The sequence below is a fragment of the Lissotriton helveticus genome, chromosome 11, assembly GCF_964261635.1.
Source record: "Lissotriton helveticus chromosome 11, aLisHel1.1, whole genome shotgun sequence".
Lineage (NCBI taxonomy): Eukaryota > Metazoa > Chordata > Amphibia > Caudata > Salamandridae > Lissotriton > Lissotriton helveticus.
In genome coordinates this window covers 1,053,648,935-1,053,673,011 of record NC_136072.1, presented here as the reverse complement: position 1 = coordinate 1,053,673,011, position 24,077 = coordinate 1,053,648,935, and the positions used below count along the sequence as shown (strand labels likewise).

Sequence of the window (24,077 nt, the reverse complement as noted above, 5' to 3'; positions counted from 1 at the left end):
CGGCTCTTCGAGTGGAGGGGAAACAACACTGGCTGCACGCACACCACTGTAAGAAGGTCTCCTCGACCCTGGCCACGACAGAAAACGTCAGCACCCAAGAAGAGCTCCTGAACAAAGACCGGCCATCACTGAACTGTTATCCTGATACCGAGGCACTCGAACATGCAAAATTCTCTGATCCCACTGTGCCATCCAGGGAAGGGTATTTCCTGCGTCGAAAGGAGGGAGCTTCGGCTAAGTAGACCACGGACTAAGTTGAATCTCAGAACGGTAGCCTAAACACAACCAAGGGTTACCCGGAGAGAAGCTAAACGAAGTCTGCGGTTCTGCCCACTACCGAGCACCTCGAAGATGATGGAAGCGCCAGATAAGAAGATGATGGAAGCGCCAGATAAGAAGATGATGGGAGCAACCGGAAATACCCACTACAGGAACCCAAAGACTGACAGTATGCACAAATCAAAGACAATTGCCCTTTTCATTGTCCTCCTCTTTTGCCTCCTCCTCATGACTTCCTTCTGGATCATGGAAGAGAGCGCACCCGCTCATCAGATATTGCTGACCACTGCACAGCCAACCACTATAAAAGAGCATCCCCTGATCTCCCTTTCACCTCAGCTCCGAGAAAGGCGTAAGGAGTTCTGGAACAATTCCTTCGTGCAACTGTTGCACCAACACAACCTTGCCGCCAACGCCACAAACTGCTGGATCTGCGGGTTGCTCCCGCATGCCACCGGACACTCCATTTCTTTCATCCCTTCCCCTTTCTCAGTTCATGGCTCCTGCCTTGCCTGGTTGATCATCTTGCAAGAGAGCTACAAGGACAACGCCACTTCTGGTCAAACAGTGTCACACTTTTACCATGGGTTCTGGCTGAACAAAACCGGGAGGACATCTGCTCCCTTTTGTCCTTTGACCTCTGGTTCCTCCTTCCATATGGACATCCCTGCCAAGGAACGAGTTGAAATGCAGGTGTTCCATAATCCAGCCAGACCCACCTTCTCCTACCTACGGAAACGAACTGCTGCCACTCTGACTGTGGCTCTGTCTGTTATCAATGTCACAGGCCTCGTATGCCTCGAAGGCCTGGGAACACAGCTAGTGGGTCACAGTTCCTGCCACATCACCAGAACATTGGACTCAATTGATCCCCCCTCCTTTGTTGCTTCTCCGAATTTGTACTTTGTTTGTGGCACCAAAGCTTACACTTGGCTTCCAAAAAGTTGGGGGGGGTACTTGCTACATCGCCTTCGTTCTCCCTCCAACGTACGTGGCCCCAGCAAATCATCACCGGCAGAAGCGCGCAAGAGACATTGAACAAGCCGACTCCACCGGAGCACAGTTCCTGGATGCAGTGAAGGGACTTGTTCCTCTGTGGGGCCCATTGGCAAACAGCCGCGCCATCCGACACCTGACCCAGGCAGTAGAAACGACCATGAACAACACGGCTGGCATCCTCACTAACAATACGGCCGAGCTTCAGGCAGTCCGCCTGGTGGCTCTTCAGAACCGCCTTGTTCTAGATGTGGTTCTAGCTGACCGTGGAGGAGCATGCCGCATCATCGGATCCAGCTGTTGCACCTATGTGCCAGATAACTCGCCCTCAGTCTACAAAGCAATCGAGCACCTCCACAGACTTTCCTCAGAGGTTCACCAGGAGCAAGAAGGATGGTCGCTTGGGAGCTGGTTTTGGGGTACTTTGAAGGACTGGGGATGGAGGTTGTTTACATTTATATTGATACCGGTCGTGGTACTGTGTGGGTGTTGCTTAGGTATTCAATGCTTGCCACCTTTGTGTTCACTCATTGCTAACTGCATGTGCCCTAAGACTCCGAATTTCGAAGCAGAACGTATGAAAGCTTTGTATGATATCGAAATACGTAATATAATGGGGATAGACATAAATTGACAAGCTGGCTAGATATGTTGAAAAGGGAGGACTGTTGAAATCTGGATTGTGGCGTAAACATTATCGGCGCCATCTTGTCCTTTTTCAGATCCATACGTGCGCGTAAGCAGCAACCATTTTGATTGCCATGGCCTCTCTGCCCACTCCCGATAGCCAGCGTCTCTCTCTCTCCCTCACTCCCCAGCCTCGCAAGCATCCCCGACAGCCCCCGGTCTCTCCCGCTTGGGTCATAAACGCACCTCCAGCGCGACCCTGTCTCCGAGCCACATCCTGTGCTGAACCCCCCTCACTCTTTCATCTCATTCATAGAACAGGCCCTTTTGATAACCTCTTCCTCCCTGCCCGATTGTCCGGCCTGACCCCAGGCCATCAACTAGCTCAACAGATGCAGTTTATTGTCCCCTACAGTAGGACCTCGCCCCACATCAAAGGAGCGGGCATTAATCAATGCCTTCACACCCCTAGATCCGACCGATCGCCCACATTCCTGTTCCCAGCGGAATGTCCAGCTGCGCGATAGCCATCATGCTGAGATTTGGGTGGGGACCTCTACTGTAGATATGTGTGAGAACGGGCCTGAACCGGGGATTCCAAAGATGCCTTTGTGAACTTCAAAGCAATACCACGGATGTCATAAATGTAATAAAGCCATAAACCTGTGTATAAGAGGCCAGGCCTCAGAGATGCGGTTAGAGCACCTCGAGAAGATACTCTGTTGTCTGATTTGACGTGTTCTGCTCCATCGGAATAAACTCCTGTTTCCTGCCTTCCCGTCTCCAGCGCCTGCCTCTTTATTTGGTAACCGTGAGTTGGGTGAGAGGCGGCTAACGCCGGGCAAACCTTGAAAAGGGGTAATCGACCTGATCTGCCTGACACCCTTTTTCCTCATATATATATATAAATATATATAAATTCGATACACAACGCCTGCTGTAGAAGAGCCCAACAACAGGTGAATTAAGCTGACATTCTTTATTGGAGGTTACCGTGTGCACAAAAGTCCTGGTACCACTCTGTATTCTGTCCTGCTCCCGACGCGTTTCGTGCCTCACTGCACTTATTCATGGGCTTTGGACTTGAGTTATGCGAGGCGGCAGAGCAGTTCATTGAACAAATAGCCTTGAGTTCCCGCCTCAGTGGGCGTGGCCGCAATCAGCGGCATCTTGGTCCTCGTAGTTGTTCTGTTTTTACCCCAGTGGGTCGCCTGCCGCTTGCAACTTCTCCAAAAGTTTCCCCAAGTGGGGGGTGGTGCCCCATTCTTCCTGGCATCGGTGTCTTCCAACCCCCAAACCGCTGCTCCTGTTCCTTTAACTGCAACGCTGTCACACATCACAGCAGGTCCGACGTTAATCAGCGTGACCCCTCCGCGGTCCAGGCAGAACCGCAAATATAAATTCGATACACAACGCCTGCTGTAGAAGAGCCCTTCAACAGGTGAATTAAGCTGACATTCTTTATTGGAGGTTACCGTGTGCACAAAAGTCCTGGTACCACTCTGTATTCTGTCCTGCTCCCGACACATTTCGTGCCTCACTGCACTTATTCATGGGCTTTGGACTTGAGTTATGCGAGGCGGCAGAGCAGTTCATTGAACAAATAGCCTTGAGTTCCCGCCTCAGTGGGCGTGCCGCAATCAGCGGCATCTTGGTCCTCGTAGTTGTTCTGTTTTTACCCCAGTGGGTCGCCTGCCGCTTGCAACTTCTCCAAAAGTTTCCCCAAGTGGGGGGGTGGTGCCCCATTCTTCCTGGCATCGGTGTCTTCCAACCCCCAAACCGCTGCTCCTGTTCCTTTAACTGCAACGCTGTCACACATCACAGCAGGTCCGACGTTAATCAGCGGGACCCCTCCGCGGTCCAGGCAGAACCGCAAATATAAATTCGATACACAACGCCTGCTGTAGAAGAGCCCAACAACAGGTGAATTAAGCTGACATTCTTTATTGGAGGTTACCGTGTGCACAAAAGTCCTGGTACCACTCTGTATTCTGTCCTGCTCCCGACGCGTTTCGTTCCTCACTGCACTTATTCATGGGCTTTGGACTTGAGTTATGCGAGGCGGCAGAGCAGTTCATTGAACAAATAGCCTTGAGTTCCCGCCTCAGTGGGCGTGGCCACAATCAGCGGCATCTTGGTCCTCGTAGTTGTTCTGTTTTTACCCCAGTGGGTCGCCTGCCGCTTGCAACTTCTCCAAAAGTTTCCCCAAGTGGGGGGGTGGTGCCCCATTCTTCCTGGCATCGGTGTCTTCCAACCCCCAAACCGCTGCTCCTGTTCCTTTAACTGCAACGCTGTCACACATCACAGCAGGTCCGACGTTAATCAGCGGGACCCCTCCGCGGTCCAGGCAGAACCGCAAATATAAATTCGATACACAACGCCTGCTGTAGAAGAGCCCAACAACAGGTGAATTAAGCTGACATTCTTTATTGGAGGTTACCGTGTGCACAAAAGTCCTGGTACCACTCTGTATTCTGTCCTGCTCCCGACGCGTTTCGTGCCTCACTGCACTTATTCATGGGTTTTGGACTTGAGTTATGCGAGGCGGCAGAGCAGTTCATTGAACAAATAGCCTTGAGTTCCCGCCTCAGTGGGCGTGGCCGCAATCAGCGGCATCTTGGTCCTCGTAGTTGTTCTGTTTTTACCCCAGTGGGTCGCCTGCCGCTTGCAACTTCTCCAAAAGTTTCCCCAAGTGGGGGGGTGGTGCCCCATTCTTCTTGGCATCGGTGTCTTCCAACCCCCAAACCGCTGCTCCTGTTCCTTTAACTGCAACGCTGTCACACATCACAGCAGGTCACACGTATACAAACGCATTCTGCAGCACCTCAGGGCAATAACGAATGAAGATATGGCTTACCTTGTGGCTAGGCATTTTGATGAATTGCATGGCAAAAATCCATCTGAATTAAGGTATTTTGTAATAGATACTGTGCCTCCGCAGAGGAGGGGAGGTGATCGTGAAGCAATGTTGCGTAGACTTGAGACTAGACATATCATTTTGTTGGATACCAAGACCCCTAATGGTCTTAATGCAGGTGAAGACTGTCATACTTACCTGTAAACAGAAACTTTTTTCAGGTATTTAACTTAAAAATGGTAATCATACTAAGAGTCCGCTTCCATTCCTATTTTTCTAAGAACTGATTTTACTATTATTACAAACTTTTAGCTAATTGCACTATTCACTTGTGGTAGCACTTATTTTTCATGCCAATATTTATCGCTGATTTTGCACATAAGCCTTCTCTGCTCATGATATGTCAAATTGTGGTTTTGTTCTATTAGATATTTGATATGAAGATACATTTGAATTTATATCTAATATGGTAAAGCAACATTTATTGTGTAGGATTTAGTACACCAATGTTGTTATCTCATAGAATTGCTGCTATATTTATGATTGTGTGTATATTCAGATTCATGATCCAAAAATTTCATTTATTTTGATATATATGTGTATACCTATTTAATTTTAGATGGTATATATATTTTTGTATTTTTATACATAATTTTATATATTTATATATTTATATATCCATGTATTTATACAATGTATTTCTATGAGAAACCACTAACAGTTACATGTGTACTTACACAGTAAGATTTCCGCTTGACTACTGATTCCATGAGCAGTTGCACTAAATAGACTGGCTTGTAGTTAATTGCATTTATGCAGCAAAAAGTTACGACAGTATGTTGTCTATGTCTAGTAAAAATAATTGGCACTAGCACTTTAAAATGTGCACATACGCCCCTATACGTTGTCATGTGATCAAGGCCGTGGTCGGCCGAAACGCGTAATGGTGGTGTGGTGGTGAGCAGAATAAAATAACCAGCACTGATTCCTGGGTTCGTCTCGTCATTTTACATTGTGACTGCTGTGACGTTTGTTTGTGTGTATATATATATATATATATATATATATATATATATATATATATATATATATATATATATATATATATATATATATATATTTTCTTCTTCAAACAAAGAAGGCCATATACTAGGGACTGATAAGGCCTCCCCAGTATCCAAAGTACATACATGTACATTTAGAGGAGAAAGCAGGTATCCACGGGTGGGATGGCTCTTCATTCACACTCTTAAGTTCCAAAGGTTGTCTTCATATTCTGCTGGGAAGAGTCCTTAATTTCTGATTTTCCAACTGCAACTTTCCCATTGAATTGTACGGAGCACACAATCGTGTTCCCCCATCCTCCGTGGCGTCCCGACTCACTCACCTTGGGTGATTCCTTGGGGTCCCAGCAATTCTACACCTTCTAGACTAGGTCTCGTCCCGGGTCGTGGTTCTTATACCACTTATTTAGTATATGGTTTGGTCTCCCCCAAGAGCCCACTGTTTTTTGTGCTACTTACAATTGATTCTTTGCAAATGTATTATTTGATTTGTGTTCTATCCTCATGTAGAGGATACTAGAAAGTGTGGTTTCCTTTTCATTTAACCAATACAATAAGATTGTATTCTGGTAAAACAAGGTGCTTATCATTCCTTCAAGACTTAGACTGAAGGCTGCTCTCCATAGCTACCACTAGAATAGCTTTCAATAAAGGTTATCTTTGACCTAATCATCATAAGGGTTGTTTGGACTGGTACAAGGTGCCCACTTTAACTAGTAGACAGTGTATACCAGGCCAACTTCTCACACCCACTAATCCTTGGACACTCCCAATATTTCTTTTGTGTGTTTATAACTTCAACATTAACAGTATTAGGCACAAGCAGCTCCCACTCATTTATTTAAGTTGCTCTTCTGTTTTATTTGGTGTATCAAGGGCATTTTATTAAAATGTAAACTTATCAAGTAAAATAAAACGTAGTACCCCTCTATTTATGACAAGCAGATTTGCATTACCTTGTACTGGGCAAACTTGTGGACGGGTTGCTAGGCATTCACAGACTCATGTATAAATATTCATAAACAGACAGACAGTCATACTGATATAAAGACAGATAGATACACAAATGTGCAAACAGATGCAGAGATCTACAGATACCACAGCTTACAACTGGACTATGAAGTGTTACCTTTGCTCGACGCTGTTGTTTTTTGACTTGCTGTACTGTCTCTTCCAGTTTTTGATTTTTTGTCTTTACTTTTCTTTCCTTCCTGCTAATATAAATATAAGTTCAATGAAAGCCTGGTGATATGTGACCACAAATGAACTTCAGAGGATTATAATTTAGGAACTGAAATAATAATGCAAGGTCTACTTAGTATACAAAGCAAAATACCAATATATATATATATATATATATATATATATATATATATATATATATAAGCACAGGCCTAGCAGCAGTGTAGCCTTGTCTATGTAACAACAGAACAAAAATGTTAAAGAGCCAAATGGATAGCAGAGATCGATAGAGAGAGAGAGAGTGTGTGTGTGCGCACCCCTTTCCAAAATAGAGCAAAAAACATAAAGCAAGCACTGTACACATATGGAAGGAGTTTTATCAAGAGAACTACTTTCCCATTTCAACCAGCTTGCAGCACCACTGAATATCTTGTCTGGGAAAGGGGTGTTTGTTATTTTAATTGGCATCAATCACTGTACACGCTGATGATATGGCGATTAGCACACCGCACTAGCTGTATCCCACTGCCCCGAGTGGGGGTGACCAACTCCCCTGGGACCCAGGTATATCTGTATTAGTACCTCACATACAATACCCGCCCGGATGATGTCCACCTTACATAGACCCCTCCACATTGTGTCGTGGAATGTCAATGGCCTGTAGGACCGTATAAAGCACACCGCAGTCCTCCGCAGCGCCCAATGCCACGCACCTGACATCCTTTTTTATAGGAAACGCACATATTAGGCACTCAATGCTGTTTTGTTGCCTGTTATGGATTCAACAGGGTCTGGCACTCAGGTTTCACACGGGGTTCCCGGAGGGTGGCCATACTGCTCCGTAAGGGTCTCCCCTTTACTCTGTCCCAGGTTGAAATGGACACACAGGGCCCTGGTTGGCAAGATCGAGGGGCATCCTCTTAGCCTTGTGTCTCTCTACATTCCTCCCACCGCTGCGCCCGCTGCCTTTCGGCGCCTCACGCTCCTGATCTCCACCCTTCACCAGGGCCTGACGGTCATCGGAGGTGACTTTAATGCTGTTATGCATCCCTCTGGTGACGCAACAGGTACTCCCTCTGCGTCCTGCCTTGCTTCTGCTAAGCGTTTTTCTGATTGGTCCTCCACCCTTGGTCTCTGCAACACGTGGAGGGTATGGAATCCCCGGCGGGAACAATACACCCACACCTCCGCAGCCCATCACACTCATTCGCGTATTGACCTGCTCCTAATGCCTGCCCCTGACTGTTCATTGATGTCCGGAGCCACTATTTTGCCCAGGGGCATTTCGGATCATTCTCCTGTCTCCCTCCGGCTTGGGAATGCCCCTAGGGGCTTTCGTACAACTTGGAGACTGAACACCTGTTTTTCCAAGAAGAAGAATTTGTTGAGTCGCTCGGACAGGAACTGGAGCACTATTTCGTGCTCAATACGGGTTGGTCCCCTCGCCGGGCACTTTATGGGAGGCTGGTAAGGCCACCATCAGGGGTGTGGCCAGAGGTTTAGTCCAGGTAAAGCACGTGGCTCTGGACACCCGTCTTACGCAGCTGGAGGATCACGCCCCCCGGCTGGGGTCAACTCAGGGGTCCGCTGGGGGTGCGGATTCTGCCCGACAGCTCGCGCTAATTTGGGAGGAGATCTGTCAGATATCCCTAGAGGCTGCTAAAATGCTCTGCTGTTCTTCGGTGGCTTGGGTATATGGCTGGGGAGATAAAAACGGCAAATTACTGCACAACTTAATTTCATACCCCAAGGCCACTCGCATCATTCCCGAGGTCTGCGACTGGAATGGTGTCCACCATTGCACCTCTTCGGCTATCGCTCAAGCCACTGCGGAGTACTACGCAATCTCTATAAGGAACGTTCCCCGGAGGTCTCCCTAACTGCACTGTTGTCGGAGACGGGGACCTATCTGCCGCGCTTTTCCCAAATGGTCTCGTAGACTCCCGATCCCCCGCTCTCTCCGGAAGAAATTAATGAGGCCATTTCTCACTTGCACTCCGGTAAGACGCCGGGACCAGATGGCTATCCGCAAGAATTCTACGCGACATATCGCGAACTGCTGATCCCGAACTTAGTGGATCTGTTTCGCCACGTGGTGGAGAAGGGGTCCTTTCCCCCGAAACGGATGTGGCCACTATTGTGGGGCTCCCAAAGACACAACCATCCTCCATTGCCTGTGCGGACTACCGCCCTATATCCCTCATCAATACTGAGGTGAAAATCTTTGCTACTGCTTTAGCCCAACGCCTCCATCCTCTCTTATGGCATTACGGCACCACCATCGCACCCCACCTGCGGAACGTCATCAACAGCTCCATCACGTCAGCAACCTTCCCTGAGAGCTGGAAACATGCAGAGATCAACGCCCTCCTGAAGAAACCCACAGCTGACCCTAAGGACCTCAAGAACGTCCGACCCATCTCTCTTCTCCCCTTCCCGGCTAAAGTTATCGAGAAGACCGTCAACAAACAGCTGACTGCTTTCCTTGAGGACAACAACTCGCTCGACCCTTCCTAGTCCGGATTCCGAACCAACCACAGCACCGAGACCGCCCTCATCGCAGCCACAGACGACATCAGAACCCTGATAGACAGCGGAGAACCCGCCGCCCTCATCCTCCTGGACCTATCAGCAGCCTTCGACACCGTATGCCACCGCACACTAATACAGCGCCTCAGCAACACTGGAATCCAAGGAAAGGCACTGGAATGGATCACCTCATTCTTCTCCGGAAGAACCCAGAGAGTCCGCCTCCCCCCTTCCGGTCCGCGGCCACCGAGACCATCTGCGGCGTACCTCAAGGATCTTCACTCAGTCCAACACTCTTCAACATCTACATGAGCCCCCTCGCCACCATCGCACGAAAACACAATATCAACATCATCTCCTACGCCGACGACACCCAGCTGATACTCTCCCTCACCAAGGACCCAGCCACCGCCAAAGCCAACTTCCAGGATGGAATGAAAGAGGTAGCAGACTTGATGAAGCACAGCCGTCTCAAGCTCACTCAGACAAGACGGAGGTCCTCATCCTCGGACAATCCCCCTCCGCCTGGGACAACTCATGGTGGCCCTCGGCGCTAGGCACTGCACCGGCGCCCACGGACCACGCACGCAACCTGGGTTTCATCCTGGACTCCTCCCTCACGATGACCAAACAAGTCAACACCGTCTCGTCCTCTTGCTTCAACACCCTGCGAATATTTCGAAAGATCTTCCGATGGGTACCCACAGAAACCAGAAGAACAGTCCCCCAGGCCCTGGTAACCAGCCGACTGGACTACGGGAACGCCCTATACGCAGGAACCACGGCCAAACTGCAGACAAGGCTCCAACGCATACAAAACGCCTCCGCACGACTCATCTTCGACATCCCTCGCCACAGCCACATATCCACCCACCTGAAACACCTCCACTGGCTCCCCGTCAACAAAAGGATCACGTTCAGACTGCTCACCCACGCACACAAAGCGCCCCACAACACGGGCCCAACTACCTCAACAGCAGACTCTCGTTCTACACCCCCGCCCGCTAGCTTCGTTCTTCCAACCACGCCCTCGCCATCGTCCCAAGTATTCGCAGAACCACCTCCGGAGGAAGATCTTTCTCCTACCTGGCTGCGAAAAACCTGGAACTCCCTCCCCATCCACCTACGACTGACCCAAGCCCATCTCAGCTTCAGGAAGCACCTCAAGACCTGGCTCTTCGAGCAGTAGCAGGCCCCCCCGTCTAACGACTTGAGACCCTCACGGGTGAGTAGCGCGCTCTACAAATGTTATTGATTGATTGATCTGGACCAATGCGATTTCATGCCTGCCAGGGGTACGCAGCATTGTATTCGCCGTCTCCATCTCGCACTTGCACACCGTCACCATCTCACTCCTTACTTTGCCCTGCTTTTCATTGATTTTGAAAAAGCCTTTGATAGGGTGGACTAGGCCTATTTGGATGACGTGCTAGAGGTGATGGGGTTCGCCTGCCTTTCCGGCTCCTCATTCACGTTCTGTACTCCTGCCCTACAGCGAGGGTCCTGGTCAACGGTGTGCTGTCAGGGGTGTTTCCTATCCAGAGGGGCACTCGCCAGGGTTGTCTGCTCTTGCCGCTCTTATTTGCGCTAGCAATGGAGCCCCTGGCATCCCTTATACGTCAAGATCCCTGCATCTGGGGCTGGGAGTTGGATCCTCCTTTTTCTGGTGGACCCTAAGAAGTCTAGCCCACGCTACTTGGAGGTCCTCTCTGCTTTCGAACAGGTGTCGGGCCTTCGGCTAAACCCGGCGAAGTCCCCTCTGTTACCTCTCCACGCGTCCTGTACCTGCTTTGATTGGCAGACAACCATCCCCCTGAACAGACAATCTTTCAAGTACCTAGGGATCTTGGTTGCCCTGCTTCCAGAGCTTGAATGGGCCTTGAACATTACACCCCTACTCACCAAAACCAAGGCGTATCTTAGAAAATGGCAATCTCTTCCTCTTAACCCCCTGGGTAGAAGTGCCCTCTTTAAAATGATAGTTCTCCCCTGGTTCCTGCATATTCTGCAGAATCTTTTCTTTCACCTCCCGGCGAGCTGATTTAGGGAGTTTGAAGTTTTTTCACCTGGTTTTTATGGGGGGGCAAGAGGTCGTGAAAGTCTTTGGTGCACTGCAGCATACCTCCTTATTACGGGGTATGGGAGTCACCAACCTTCATCTCTACTATCTTGCCACAAAACGTATCGTGGTCCACAATTGGTTTATGGCCAGCTGGTCTGACCCGGCATACCAGGTGGAACTCCAGGCAATGGACTTTCCGCGGTTGCAAACCAACTTATAGGGAACCTCCATTCCGAGGGACCTACCCCCCATCACTCTGTCGGTCCTCTTGGCTTGGCGTACTGCTTTGCGGCATACGAGATGGGACCGGAGACTTACCAGGCAGACACCGTTGTGGTGTGCCACGTGGCTGCAGGAGACCTCATCCCTCCGGGACTTCCAACGGTGGGACCACATAGGGATCTCGCTTCTCTGGGAAGATTGGGTGGGGGACCACATCAGACCCTTTGCAGACCTGCAGCAGCGCTATTCCCTCCACTCTTCCCAATTTTACAAATACCTGCAGCTCAGGCATGCCCTGGGAGTGCCCCTCTCCTACCCCACCTCCCTTACTGAGTTTAGTCCTCTTGAAGCCCAGGTAATGATGGGGGATTTGGGTAGGGGAGGTTTCCCGGATATACCATTCCCTAGAGAACAATAGCCCTGCATCCCTGGACGCGCTGCGAATCCGTTGGGAGGGTTGGGTGGGCCCCTTGGAGGAGGCGGATTGGAGGGACGCCCTCTTGGCCACCAAGACCCTGATGACCTCATCCAAGCTGCGTTTAGTCCAACTCTATTATTTACACGTGGCTTACCTTACCCCGGCGCGCTTATATAAAGCCCAGTTGCGGCCTGCCCCGACCTGCACGTGTTGTGACCATGCCCCCGCGGATTTCTTCCATATGGTCTGGCAGTGCCCTGTCCTTACTCCATTCTGGGTGGGTTTGGAACTGGAGCTCTCCCCGACCCTGGGGTGGGCCGTCCCCCATGACCCAGTGCGCCTGCTTTTAGGTGTATTTGATGGCCTGGATGGCTCTCGGGCCGACAAACGTTTCCTCGGGACAGCGGTGGCATAGCGAGATATAGCGGCACTATGGTCCCAGGCAAAGCCCCCATCTGTGAGGAGGTGGAGACGGGGTGTGGACTGGTGTGGGACGCAGAAGGGGCCCCTCTTTGAAGCCCGGGGCTGCCCCAAAATCTTTGGAAAGATATGGGGCAAATGGTTCAACTTGTTGTCATGAGGGGAGGGTGCATATCTTCCACTATTCTGGACCATCCTATGAATGATGTTATCCTGCAAAGTGATTCGCAAATCTTGTTGCTGCACATGTGGATGTACAGTATGATATTATGCTTGATTTTGATGCCAATATGAATTTGTGGTTTGATCAAATTTTAACAAAGTTGATTATTTTTTTTTAAACTTTATTTTTGAAATTTTTTGTTGACATCGAAAAACATTTACATTAAGGTGCATAATCGTTACACAGCACAAGTCTGTTCATTACAAGAGTGTGTGACATATCCGCGGTATACAGCTCTCAGCACAGGTAGCATACTGCCAGTGGTGACATTGTAACATGACAGTCCATAGTAGAACGTGGCCGAAGAAGGCAATAAACTGATCATTTGTCCCAGAGGGACAGGCCTACCATCCGCAACACAAATTCTGGAGTAAAGGGGTCAACTTAAGAGATGACAAAGAAGAAGTGTTGTACCATGATGAGGAATCCCACACAGGCCACTCTGACCCAGTATTGATCATGTTTAGCATCTAAATGGTCATGATACCATAAAGTATAAGGTGGGGAGTATATGTATATCGAAGGAGGTGAGTGTTAAGAGGAGCCAGGGAGGGGTGGGTCAGAGGCCGAGGTGGACTCGCCCGAGTCATTAGTAGTCCGGGAAAGGTAACCTCTCAGGGGATCCCAGACATCACGTGGGCGGGAGGAAGTAGGTAACAGTTCAGAATATGTAGTTAGTTGTTCCTGACAATAAATGAGATCGTGTAACCATTCCTTGAATTTAGGGGCTCTGCCCCTGCCCCAGCGACAAGCCACCCTCCGCTTCGCAACCAGTAGAGCTAGTGCAACAAATTTGCGATGCGTAGCCTGTATGGGTTCCACATAGCCTAATAGCGCCAGTACTGGGGAGGGATGGATATCAGTGTGGATCATGACAGACAGTGCAGTTTTACCTGAATCCAGTAGAGCCTAACCGTATCACACGTCCAGGCTAAATGCAGGAAGTCAGCCCCTGGGGTACGGCACCTATCACAAGTATCTGTGGTGCGAAGCTTCAGTCTGCACATTCGGGCAGGAGTTAAATACAGCCGATGTAGGAACTTGTAATGGATTATTCTATGTCTGCTGCTAGCAGATATGCGGTCTGTCTGTTGGAGACAGAATGCCCACTGTTTATCCGTGAGGGGTCTATCTAGGTCTAGGTCCCATTTCAGTTTGGCTGCCAAGGATGGGTATTTAATTTGTGTGTGCACTGTCTTATAGATTAATGATACCAATTTGCGGGGGGCCTCTGCGTCAAGCACAAGTTGTAGTGGGGTGAGGGTTTCAGGTTCATGTGGAAAGTCAGGTGTAAGTGCTCGCAGTCCCTGTCGAAGTCTAATGTAGAGGAATACGTCGAGTGGTGTGGGCTGTATTCCCTCATATAGATGTGCCATAGAGCGAAAAGTACCATCTTGGTAGAGGTCTCCCCAGGTTGTCACATGTACCCTACGTAGCAATTGGCGGAATCCCGGGTCCTGCAGTAATGGGATGGCAGGATGGTATACTAGGGGCAGTGCCGGTGCATACAGCAGTGATCTGTCCAGTCTGGCAGCTAGTCGGGCCCATGCAGTAATTGTGCTAAACACTGTCGTGGATGTTTTGTCTCTGCCGTCTACCACCGCATAAAGAGCCCCATCTATAGGGAGAGGGTGAGCTAGCCAGTGTTCAGCAGCTAGTTGAGGCATGTATCTAGGTTGGTGGAACCAAAAATACGCATAGTGTGCTTGAGCCGATTGGTAATATAATTCAAAATTCGGTATCCCGAAACCACCTTGGGAAATGGGTCTGATCAGGACATCCCATTTCAAACGAGGAGATTTCCCGCCCCAGACGAGTTTAATGAGTTCAGATCGGAGCTGGTGGAAGAATGATCTACCCGGGTAAAAAGGAATGTTCAAAAAGAGGTATAATAGTTGTGGGAGGATCACCATCTTAATCAGAGACGCTCTACCCGCCATAGAAAGGGGTAGTGTAATCCAGCGGGCAACATTATCTACGATGCGGTTCATAGTAGTGCCATAATTGGCGCGCATAAGCTCCTCTCTATCTCTCTCTATGTGTATACCCAAGTACTTAAAGTCCCCGTCGCTCCAGCCAAGAGGGTAGTCCAAGTCAAACCGCGTCGTTGAGGGGGTGAGTGGAAAAATGCAGGATTTACTCCAGTTGATTTGGACACCTGATAGCCTTCCAAATTGTATAAATTCACGTAAAATAGGGTTCAAGTTGTCACAGGGATTGCGTACATATAAAGTGATATCATCGGCATACATTGATATCAATATCTGCCTTTGAAAACATCGTAGTGCACTGTCATTGTGTCGTTGTCGCAGCTTTGCGGCTAGAGGTTCCGTGGCTATCGCGAAGAGGAGAGGGGAAAGGGGACATCCCTGTCTGGTCCCCCTTGTAATGGGGAATGCCTCAGACAGTCTACCGTTGATAAGGAGTCTGGCAACAGGGCGATCGTAAAGCAGCCGAATCCAGGAAATGAAAATCGCTGGAAAGCCCATTCTCTCCAGGATACCAAACACATAGTCCCATTCCAGGGAATCAAATGCCTTAGTGGCATCAAGAAATATGGCAGCCATAGGTAGGTCCTCATTCACGGAATTAAGGATCGTAAAAAAAGTCCGTAAATTATGAGAAGTGGCTCTACCAGGCACAAAGCCAGATTGATCTGGGAGTATCAGAGTGGGAAGCAGAAGGCTGATACGATTAGCAACCAGTTTTGCCAGTACTTTAACGTCACAATTTAATAAAGAAAGTGGGCGGTACGAGTCACATTTATTCGCCGGTTTACCAGGCTTAAGCAGCGAAGTAATGACTGCAACTCTCATAGAGGGTGGTAGATGACCAACTTCTAGGGCATCCTCATATACTTCACGCAACACCGGAGCCATGAAGTCAATATAGGTTTTGTAGAATTCTATCGGAATCCCGTCAATGCCAGTGGCTTTGCCGGATTGCATACCCATGATTGCGTCCCTTACTTCATCCAGTTCAAAAGGCGCGCTAAGAAAAGCCCGTTGCGCATCGCTAAGCCAGCCTAAGGAGATATCAGCCAGGTAAGCCTGCAGTTGCAGCCCTCCCACTCTAGAGGAGGTATATAGTGCGCCATAGTGGGATACAAAGGAATTCAGTATATGCGCAGTGTCCCGCACCACCACACCGTCTGGGCCTTCAAGTTCTATTATCATGTTCGGCGCTCGCATCAGTTTCACCGTGGCCGTCAAGGCCTTCCCCGGCCTGTCGCCCTCGCCATATCGGCGAGCAGTCCAGTACTTGCCCCGAAAAGCAGATTCTCTCTCAGCCTCGGCAGAGTAATCAGATATTTTGTCCCTTATCTGCAGAAGAATCGCATCAGAGGGAGCCTCGGCTAATCTTGTTTCTAAAAGTCTAAGTTCAGTTTCTAAGGCAAGTATCCGTGCAGTGATAGCCTTCAGGATCCCTGCACCTTTAGCTATACAAATACCTCGCAGCGTCACTTTGAACGCCTCCCAGATGGTTTCCACATCTTTAACCGAGTCTTTGTTTCTCCTGAAGAAGTCTAAGCAATCATCTCTAAGTTCCTCCTGAAAGGTGGTGTCAAGCAATAATGATGGTTGCATCCGCCAAGAAGAGGAGGGGGGGCCTAGGTCCGTTGAACGTAGTGTGAGAAGTACAGGGGAGTGATCCGAGTAAGTTCTCGGCAGGTGTTTTGCACGATTGAGCGAGGTGAAGAGGTGTGACGTCATTAATATGAAGTCAAGTCTGGCCCATGAGCGCGCATGCACAGTAAAGTGTGTGCCCTCTTTCGTGTCAACGTGTAGGCGTCTCCAAGCATCTATAAGAGTTTGATCATTGATCACTTCACGCAATTCCGCACGCGCTTTAGTGTAATGTTGTGGGGCAGGGTGTGACCTATCCATGGCAGGGTCCAGTGTGGTGTTAAAATCTCCTCCCCAAAGGATGTGTTGTGGTCCAGTCCCCACTATAGATGCCCATAGCTCAGTAAAGAACCCCGGATCGTCTGTGTTAGGTCCGTAGCAGCAAACCAGTGTGACCGCAATGTGGCCCAGCCTCCCCCATAGTATGCAGTAGCGCCCCTGTGAGTCCGTCCTAGAGCCCGCCAAGGAAAAGGGCGTGCCCCTCCGCACCAAAATCGCCACACCTCGAGCATACGTGGAGTAGGACGAAAAGGCGGCGTGAGCCGCCCATCTACTGGCAAATGTATGAGTAGTCTGTGGTCCAAAGTGTGTTTCTTGTAAAAATGCTATGTGTATCGAATGTCGATCAAGGTAGGACAGCACTTGCCTCTTCTTCCTGGGATCCCCCAGTCCTCTAACATTCCATGTCAGGACATTTAGGTCGGTGTCACCCATGAGAAGTGTGTTGTTCTATCACCTGACGATACCAGTGCTGATAGCCCGTGTGCGGGCACCACGTGTGAAATCACAACCCGCGTAATAGCACCTATAAAGGACATGTCTTCTGCGTGTGTAACTTGCACCGCGAGAATATTATCTCGCACGTACCATCCATCTTTAACCTTATCCATACTTGATGACTCATCAGTAAACTTCGCACAGACCAAATGAGCAGAACAGCTTAACCAAACATTCCCCCCTCCCCCATCCCAACGCCCCCAAACCCAAATAATGAGGCTTCAAGAGCCTTCAAAACAGTAAATCCATACAGTGCTTTTTGTGCTAGCGACTTTTGTGCATGTAACCACCTCTTTACCATCTTGCCCTGCTGAGTCATGCTCAATAATAATAACCATATCCATGCAAAAAGTATAACATAGGAATACGCAATGCACCACCCCTTAGTTGTTGAGCATAGTCCAATCTCAAGGAGTAGATATAACAGTGGCATATTGGATAGCATAGAGGCATAAACGGCAAGAGGAAAGCAATTTACGATCAGAACATCTTGAAAGCATATGCATACAAACTCCCAGTTAGAACCAATAGAACTTGCGAGCAATAGGTGTAAACATTTAAGAAGTTGCGCACCAAGGTTCCACTGCACGGCCATACAAGTGCACCCACCCGCCACCCACTAAAGCAACCCAAACTCGCCAGAAATCCCGTCCCTCCCCCCTCCCTGAACTACATCTAAACTTCCCAACATTTGAATTAGTGTAACAAGGAAACACATTGGGGTATACCCTCCAGGGTGCAGTCTAGGAGCGCACTTAGCCTCTCCCCACTCCTCGTGCCTCTTCACGCCCTGCCACTCAAAGCACATCTGAGGTAGTGGGGAGGGGGTGCCTGGAATATCTTACCACCATAGTCCAGCGCCCGACCAACGACCTCAATCTCCTATGAAGAGGGCTACCCAACAGGGCCCAAACGGGGAGCCCGGAAATGACATTCAAAGAGCAGTACAACAGGCAGATGTTCAGGAGTCAGTGTCATTCGTCTTCATTGGCCGAATGAAAGTCATCCTGTCGGTCATCGCCACCACGTTTGTTTTCCCCGCGGTCCCGTTTAAGTTTCTTAAGAAAGTCTTCCACTTGCTGAGGGTTGGTGAAGAAATGCTGTCGTGCTTGATGCGTTATCCTCAATTTGGCGGGGTACAGCAACGCATAATCGACTTGTAAGGTTCTCAGCTTTTTCTTAACGTCCAAGAATTTGCGCCGTTGCTCCTGCACCGTCGGGGTGAAGTCTGGGTAAATGGAGAACTGGACCCCATCACAGGACAGTGTCCGGTTAGTGCGTGCTGCGCGCAGCGCAGCATCCCGGTCCCGATAATTCAGAAGGCGGGCAATGTGGGCAGTGGCGGCATCCCTGTTGCAGGTCGTGGGCCGAGTGACCTGTGAGCCCGCTCCACAATAAATTGTTTGGAGAAGGCCTCAGGGCCAAGCGCCGCGACCAGAATCTTCTCAACATACTCCTCCATGCGTCCAGTGTTGGTAGTCTCCGGAATTCCAATTACGCGGATGTTATTGCGACGGCTTCTGGCTTCCAACTCCTCATTTTTAGCGGCTATGAGCCATAGGACGTTATCCATTCTGGCAAGTTGCGTCGTGTGGGTGGCCGCCGTGTCATCTTGGTCAGATATGCGCTGCTCAGTTGCCGTGATGCGCTCTTCATGGGCGTCCAATTTGTGTACCATGGCGTCCATTCTCGACGACATCCTGTCGACTTTATCGACTATAGTAGCGAACCCCTGCCGCATTTCGTGCATCATCTGTTGAAAGTCAGGGGTATCAGGGTTGGTGTCCGAGACCATCCCGGCAGCGGTATCGGAGCTCCCCGCTTCTTGTGTGCTGCGTAGTCCTTTTTTGGGTAGGGCGGAGTCAAACGACAGCTTGGGCTGCCTACTGTCCGGTTTGCCCATGGTCAGCCGGGTGAGGGGAGGCGCAGCCGAGGATAGTGAGCGGCCTGCGCAATGGGTTAGCCGGGGGGGTGTAATCGGTGCAGACCGAGCCAGTCCAGGTCTCCAGGAATCACCCGTCCGTGCAGTGGCAGAGAGAGGCCAGGCAATGGGAGGGCAGCCCCCAACCGCTATGACGACCCTAGTCAGTTCATGGAGCTCAGCACAGGCAAAAAGCGAAGTCCACACGGCCCGGACCCCCCAGTCAGGTCGGGCGAGAATCAGCGTCGTGGGCAAGTGTCCAGGCCGCAGCTGTGAGAGGTCCCCACCACGTCTGTACACAACTCTCCACGCATGCACAGAAGCAGATGAGCAGGAATAAGACCGGCATTGGGCAAGGAAGCACCGACACTCACCAGCTCGGGCCAAGCCAGCGAGACCTAGGAATCATGGTGACGCTCCAGGCGCCGGCTAGGCAGGTCCTCCACGAGGGCAGATCGCGCTGCAGCCACAACGGGGCAAGGTTCCAGTGGCTCCCAATCGAGCCTTACATGCAGCGCCCCAGCTCTTACTAGCGAGGCTCGGGGCACAGGTCAAATCCGCCGTGGAGGCCAGCAGCAGTGTATCGGTCCCCCGGCGCCCCCCCCTTCACATCGCCATCCGGGTGTAAGCGGCACTTGGGCGCCGAACGCACCGAACCCCCCATGATCGATCAGTCACTCCGCCTATAAAATCAGGGAGCGCAGCGTGTATGTGACGGGTCTTCAGAGGCGCCTATCAGCGCGCCCTGCCTGTAATGGCCGCCAGTCTCGTCCGCCGCCCCGGCTCAGTTGTGCAGAACTAATAATAGGGAGAACAGGCAACAAGTCTCTGGGGCATGCACACCACAGCCTGTATTTTCAGGCGCTGGGGGGTACCTTACTGTCCGTTATGCTGGCGGGGTAGAGCGAGGAAGTCGCGCATATCAGTAGCGTGTGCGGCCCACCTTCCTCGTGATAAGCCGCGGACTCCCGTAGAACAGCAGCCCCTCCGGCGGTCAGAGCGGATCCATGGTCTCGCGTCGGCACAAACTGATGGAAAGCGGTTCTCCGGGCAGGAGGGCTGGAGAGCTCTGAAATCTTCACCGATGCTGCAGCACGGCAGTTGCTCCAGGGCAGCGTGGTCAGGTCGAGCACTGGGGGCAGAATCACAGGATAAATACCGGATTAACAATCCAGGCAGCAGGACCCTCACATCAGTGCGGCCATACTGTCAGTGCGCCCTCTAGCGCCCCCTAACAAAGTTGATTATCAACAAAAAAAAGTGCATTTAAAAAATCAAGTCAAGTCAGTCAAAATAATCTTTATTAAGGCAAAAGGTCATTAAAACAAAAACAAGATGCAATAAAATTCCAAAAAGTGTTACATGTTTTTCAAATTTCGCATAATTTCTAAAAATCATGAACAAAGACCAATTTACATGTAACAGAATTAAATGAAATTCACTTTAGTAGCCCATAACAAGAAAGCTCAAATCTGTAATGTACCTCATTAAGAGTTTGAGTATATCTGGTTTGTAACCCCTTGTGGATAGGAGTCATACTGGAATGCACGGCGACTCCACGGAAGCTGAATTTTTGTTGAGTGCTGTTGGGGCTCCATGGTAGTCATTTAGGGCACATCTGATCTGAGCGGGGTGCATGTACAATGTTCTACTCCTTGTGTAGTGTTGGCCTAATCTGTGGACCATCGCAAAGATAGATATTTCACTAAAGTATTACTACATGATTACTGAAAGCTCTGCTGGGACGAGTACCTCTCTATTTTAATACTTTGAGATATATTCTAGATATACATTCTTGCAATTACTGAAGATAAAATCAGACGAGCTGAGGTGAGAATGTGTTCACCCAGAGCATCTGCTTATGTCTTGATTCTAGGTTGGACTCACACGATGAAGAACTGCTTAGCATTCAGAATAGCAGCTACACCCCCTAAACAGTCTACTCCAGGTACTGGCTGGGCCAGGCAGTAGGCTGTTTGTACAGTCTCAAAAAAACACCTTACCTGTGATGTTGTAAAAATGCTCATATATCCTAATGACCTGTGATACAGAGGATGCTTCCTGGATTCTGATGCACCAGTCCTGCTAAGATAACGAGCTAGGGGGAGGAATGGACTTTCTCAAAACATTCCTGCCTTCCTTTAGATCAGTGCAGCCTCCACAATCAATTCAGGAACCAAGCTACCCATTACAACCACCGCGCGCGGCTTCATGCACTGTGTAGGAAGCTATGAAACCACATCAGTACAGTGCCGGGCGCAAATGTAAAAACATGGAGGGCTTGTGTTGCATCCTCCGAGTCAGCAGCAAGCCGTGTAGTAACGAAGTGCAAGGTCCAGCACTCTCTTCCTGTTACAAAATACCCAAATGTTATGCGGTGGACGACTCTAAGGGGTTTGGGCCTTCCGTTCCCCAATACAATAGCAATGAAAAAATCCATATAAGTTCCTTTCATTATTTTTTCAATTGTTCTTTTTAAGTTAGTGAGTATTTCCATTAGCCCATCAATATTGACGTGTACCATGGGGTAACGTGCCCAGAGAGCCAACATGTGTTTTGCCCCTTGGGGCTCATTATCCTGGTGCTTTCTCAAGGCTACAAGTTAAGAAAGAAGCCGCTGGCCTGCGTGGCACATCCTGACTGCTGGGTCACATCAAGTGTGCCAGCCTCCTGCAACAACTGGGATTCATTCATTCATTCAACAGCTGAGGTTTTGAGCATAGTTCCATTAAAGCTTCTTCAGAACAACCTCTACTCAACTCCTGCTGTCTGACCACTTCTCTATGGAGTTTCCAACTGGCACGTGAAATAAGAAAATAAAATAAATATGTCACCCCTCTCTTATGCTTTTGAGGAAATCAAAATCCATTTATTCTTGGCTAGGTACAGGATCGACGCCACATTAGACCAAAGCGTCTTCTGCAATGTCTGTCCTCCTGACGACATGGACATCTACATTCAACATTCTGCTCTTTTCCCCTCCTGCCAGTTCAGTTTACTGGTTTGTCATCAATCCCCACATTACAGCATGTGCTTTCAAAGCACCAGCTTCAAAGTCCATCATTCGAACACTCCACCCATTGTCATGTACCTGTGTCTTGCTTATCGGGAACGCTTTGTAGGGTGCTCATTGTGTTGGCATGTCTATCACTGTCTCCATGGTCCTCTTTCATGCTCTCTTTGGTGTAATACCTTTCCTGTCTCTCGCCACCTTTCCCCCCAGCTGTCTCGTGACTCGCTATTAGTAATGCTGCTAAAATTCGACATGTACTTCAATCTGGCCGCTGCACAATCAAAGCAATCAAGAATGCAAGCACCTCGATTAATTAGCGGATCTGCAACGAAATCTTGGACTCGCCCTGGGCAGAAACCTGCTCAGATTAAGCATTGTCCTCTACACAATAAGGAGTGTCGACAGACAATACAAATGTCAAACATTGATTTGGTCAGATATGATCTCTATTGATTTAAAATGTTATGGTCACACAATATGGCTACTCACCATGAGAGTATCGCGTTGAAGGGATGTCTCCGATAATTAAAACAAAATAAGTAATACCAATTTATAATAAGCGCTGCACAGCCGATCAGTCTTGTCTTTGAAATGGTGGCTAGCCATCGGTTTGTCAATGCATGTTTGCTTTGGCAAATCGAAAAAGAAATATAAAATAAAATCTGAAAATGATCGTCATTTTGGTGCTGGAGGGGCGTGGAGTAGCAACCAAGAGAACAGGAGCATGAGAGAACGCAGCCCCAGGTGAGTGAGACTCAGATCCAGCAGCTGTGGGCCTCTTGCGCCATTTTAGGATGCCTGGGAAGCATGGAAGGTATTGCGGGTCACCATGGTCGCCACAGTCCACTATCTGTATCTTATTGGACTCAACCGGTGTTCAACAAAATCAAATCTTTAGGCAAGTCTTAAAAATTGAAGTACCACAAAACGTTCACACAGTCTCCATTTTAAATTGTTGGGAAAACTTGTATTACATTAGGTACATGATCACATGGAACAGGGAGGGGTCCTACTACGACTTAGGCAAGAATACAGTGAAGTGCAGAATACAATTGATCAGTCCTAAGTTTACATTTTTTTTTAGGTAAAACAGGTCTCTTTCAAACAGGCTGTCTCTGTCTTATTTTCATAAACCTAAAGGAAGCCTTCAACTATATTAATTTGACATGGCTTTGGAAATCTCTGGATATTTAATATATCGTTCAATGCTCAATCTCCCTACAAATGTGGTTCAGTGGAACATGGGTCCTTGACAGTTTCTGTGCTTGGCTTTAATGGTGGCACTGGATACATGCAAGAAGGAAGCTATCTTTCCTAGTTTGTGGAGAATGGAGGTAACCACACAGGATGTTGACATAATAGATAAAGTGGTGGATGCTCATTTAAAACCCTGCATGAGAATAGACAGAGGCAGTGTTCAGTGTGGAGCACATTCAGGAATATACTGCAAAAAGACATTAAATGAAAAAATCATTCTACATAGCGTTTCATATCTGAACTTTGTGACAGCCAATTGGCTTAAAACCACTATAAAACCTATTTTTTTCTAACCTAAGTACAGTGCTGTCGCCTTTGTTCCTGTTGCTGTTGTTTGTGTATCTGGAAGTTAGTTTAATTTGCGTTATTCTGAGAAACTTAATGTACCTTGAGTTTAAGGACTAAATTGACTTACCACTGCTGATTCAAAGGCATCTTAGGTTGACTACCCTTCTTGAGAACCTGCTCTGTGAGTGAGTGAATGCATGTATGTGTCATAAGCAAAGTGTTGCAGGACAAGGCCGAAATTGTATATTTGTGTCATTACAGAAGGAACCTTCTGAAAAGGATATAGGACTCAATAATCTCAGTAATATTAACTTGT

At 48.9% G+C, this 24,077-nt stretch overlaps 1 protein-coding gene across 2 annotated transcripts in view; it reads right to left on the bottom strand.

Annotated features, from left to right (window-relative positions):
- LRRC43 (leucine rich repeat containing 43) overlaps positions 1-24,077 on the bottom strand; it is a 265,731-nt gene that overhangs the window by 27,204 nt on the left and 214,450 nt on the right. Inside the window, exon 11 of one of the 2 annotated variants that reach the window (XM_078667557.1) lies at positions 6,953-7,034. In XM_078667557.1, the coding sequence (XP_078523683.1) occupies positions 6,953-7,034 (82 nt within the window). Of the gene's footprint in view, positions 1-6,952; positions 7,038-24,077 lie in introns of both variants that reach the window. The other variant, XM_078667556.1, reaches the window with a different exon arrangement.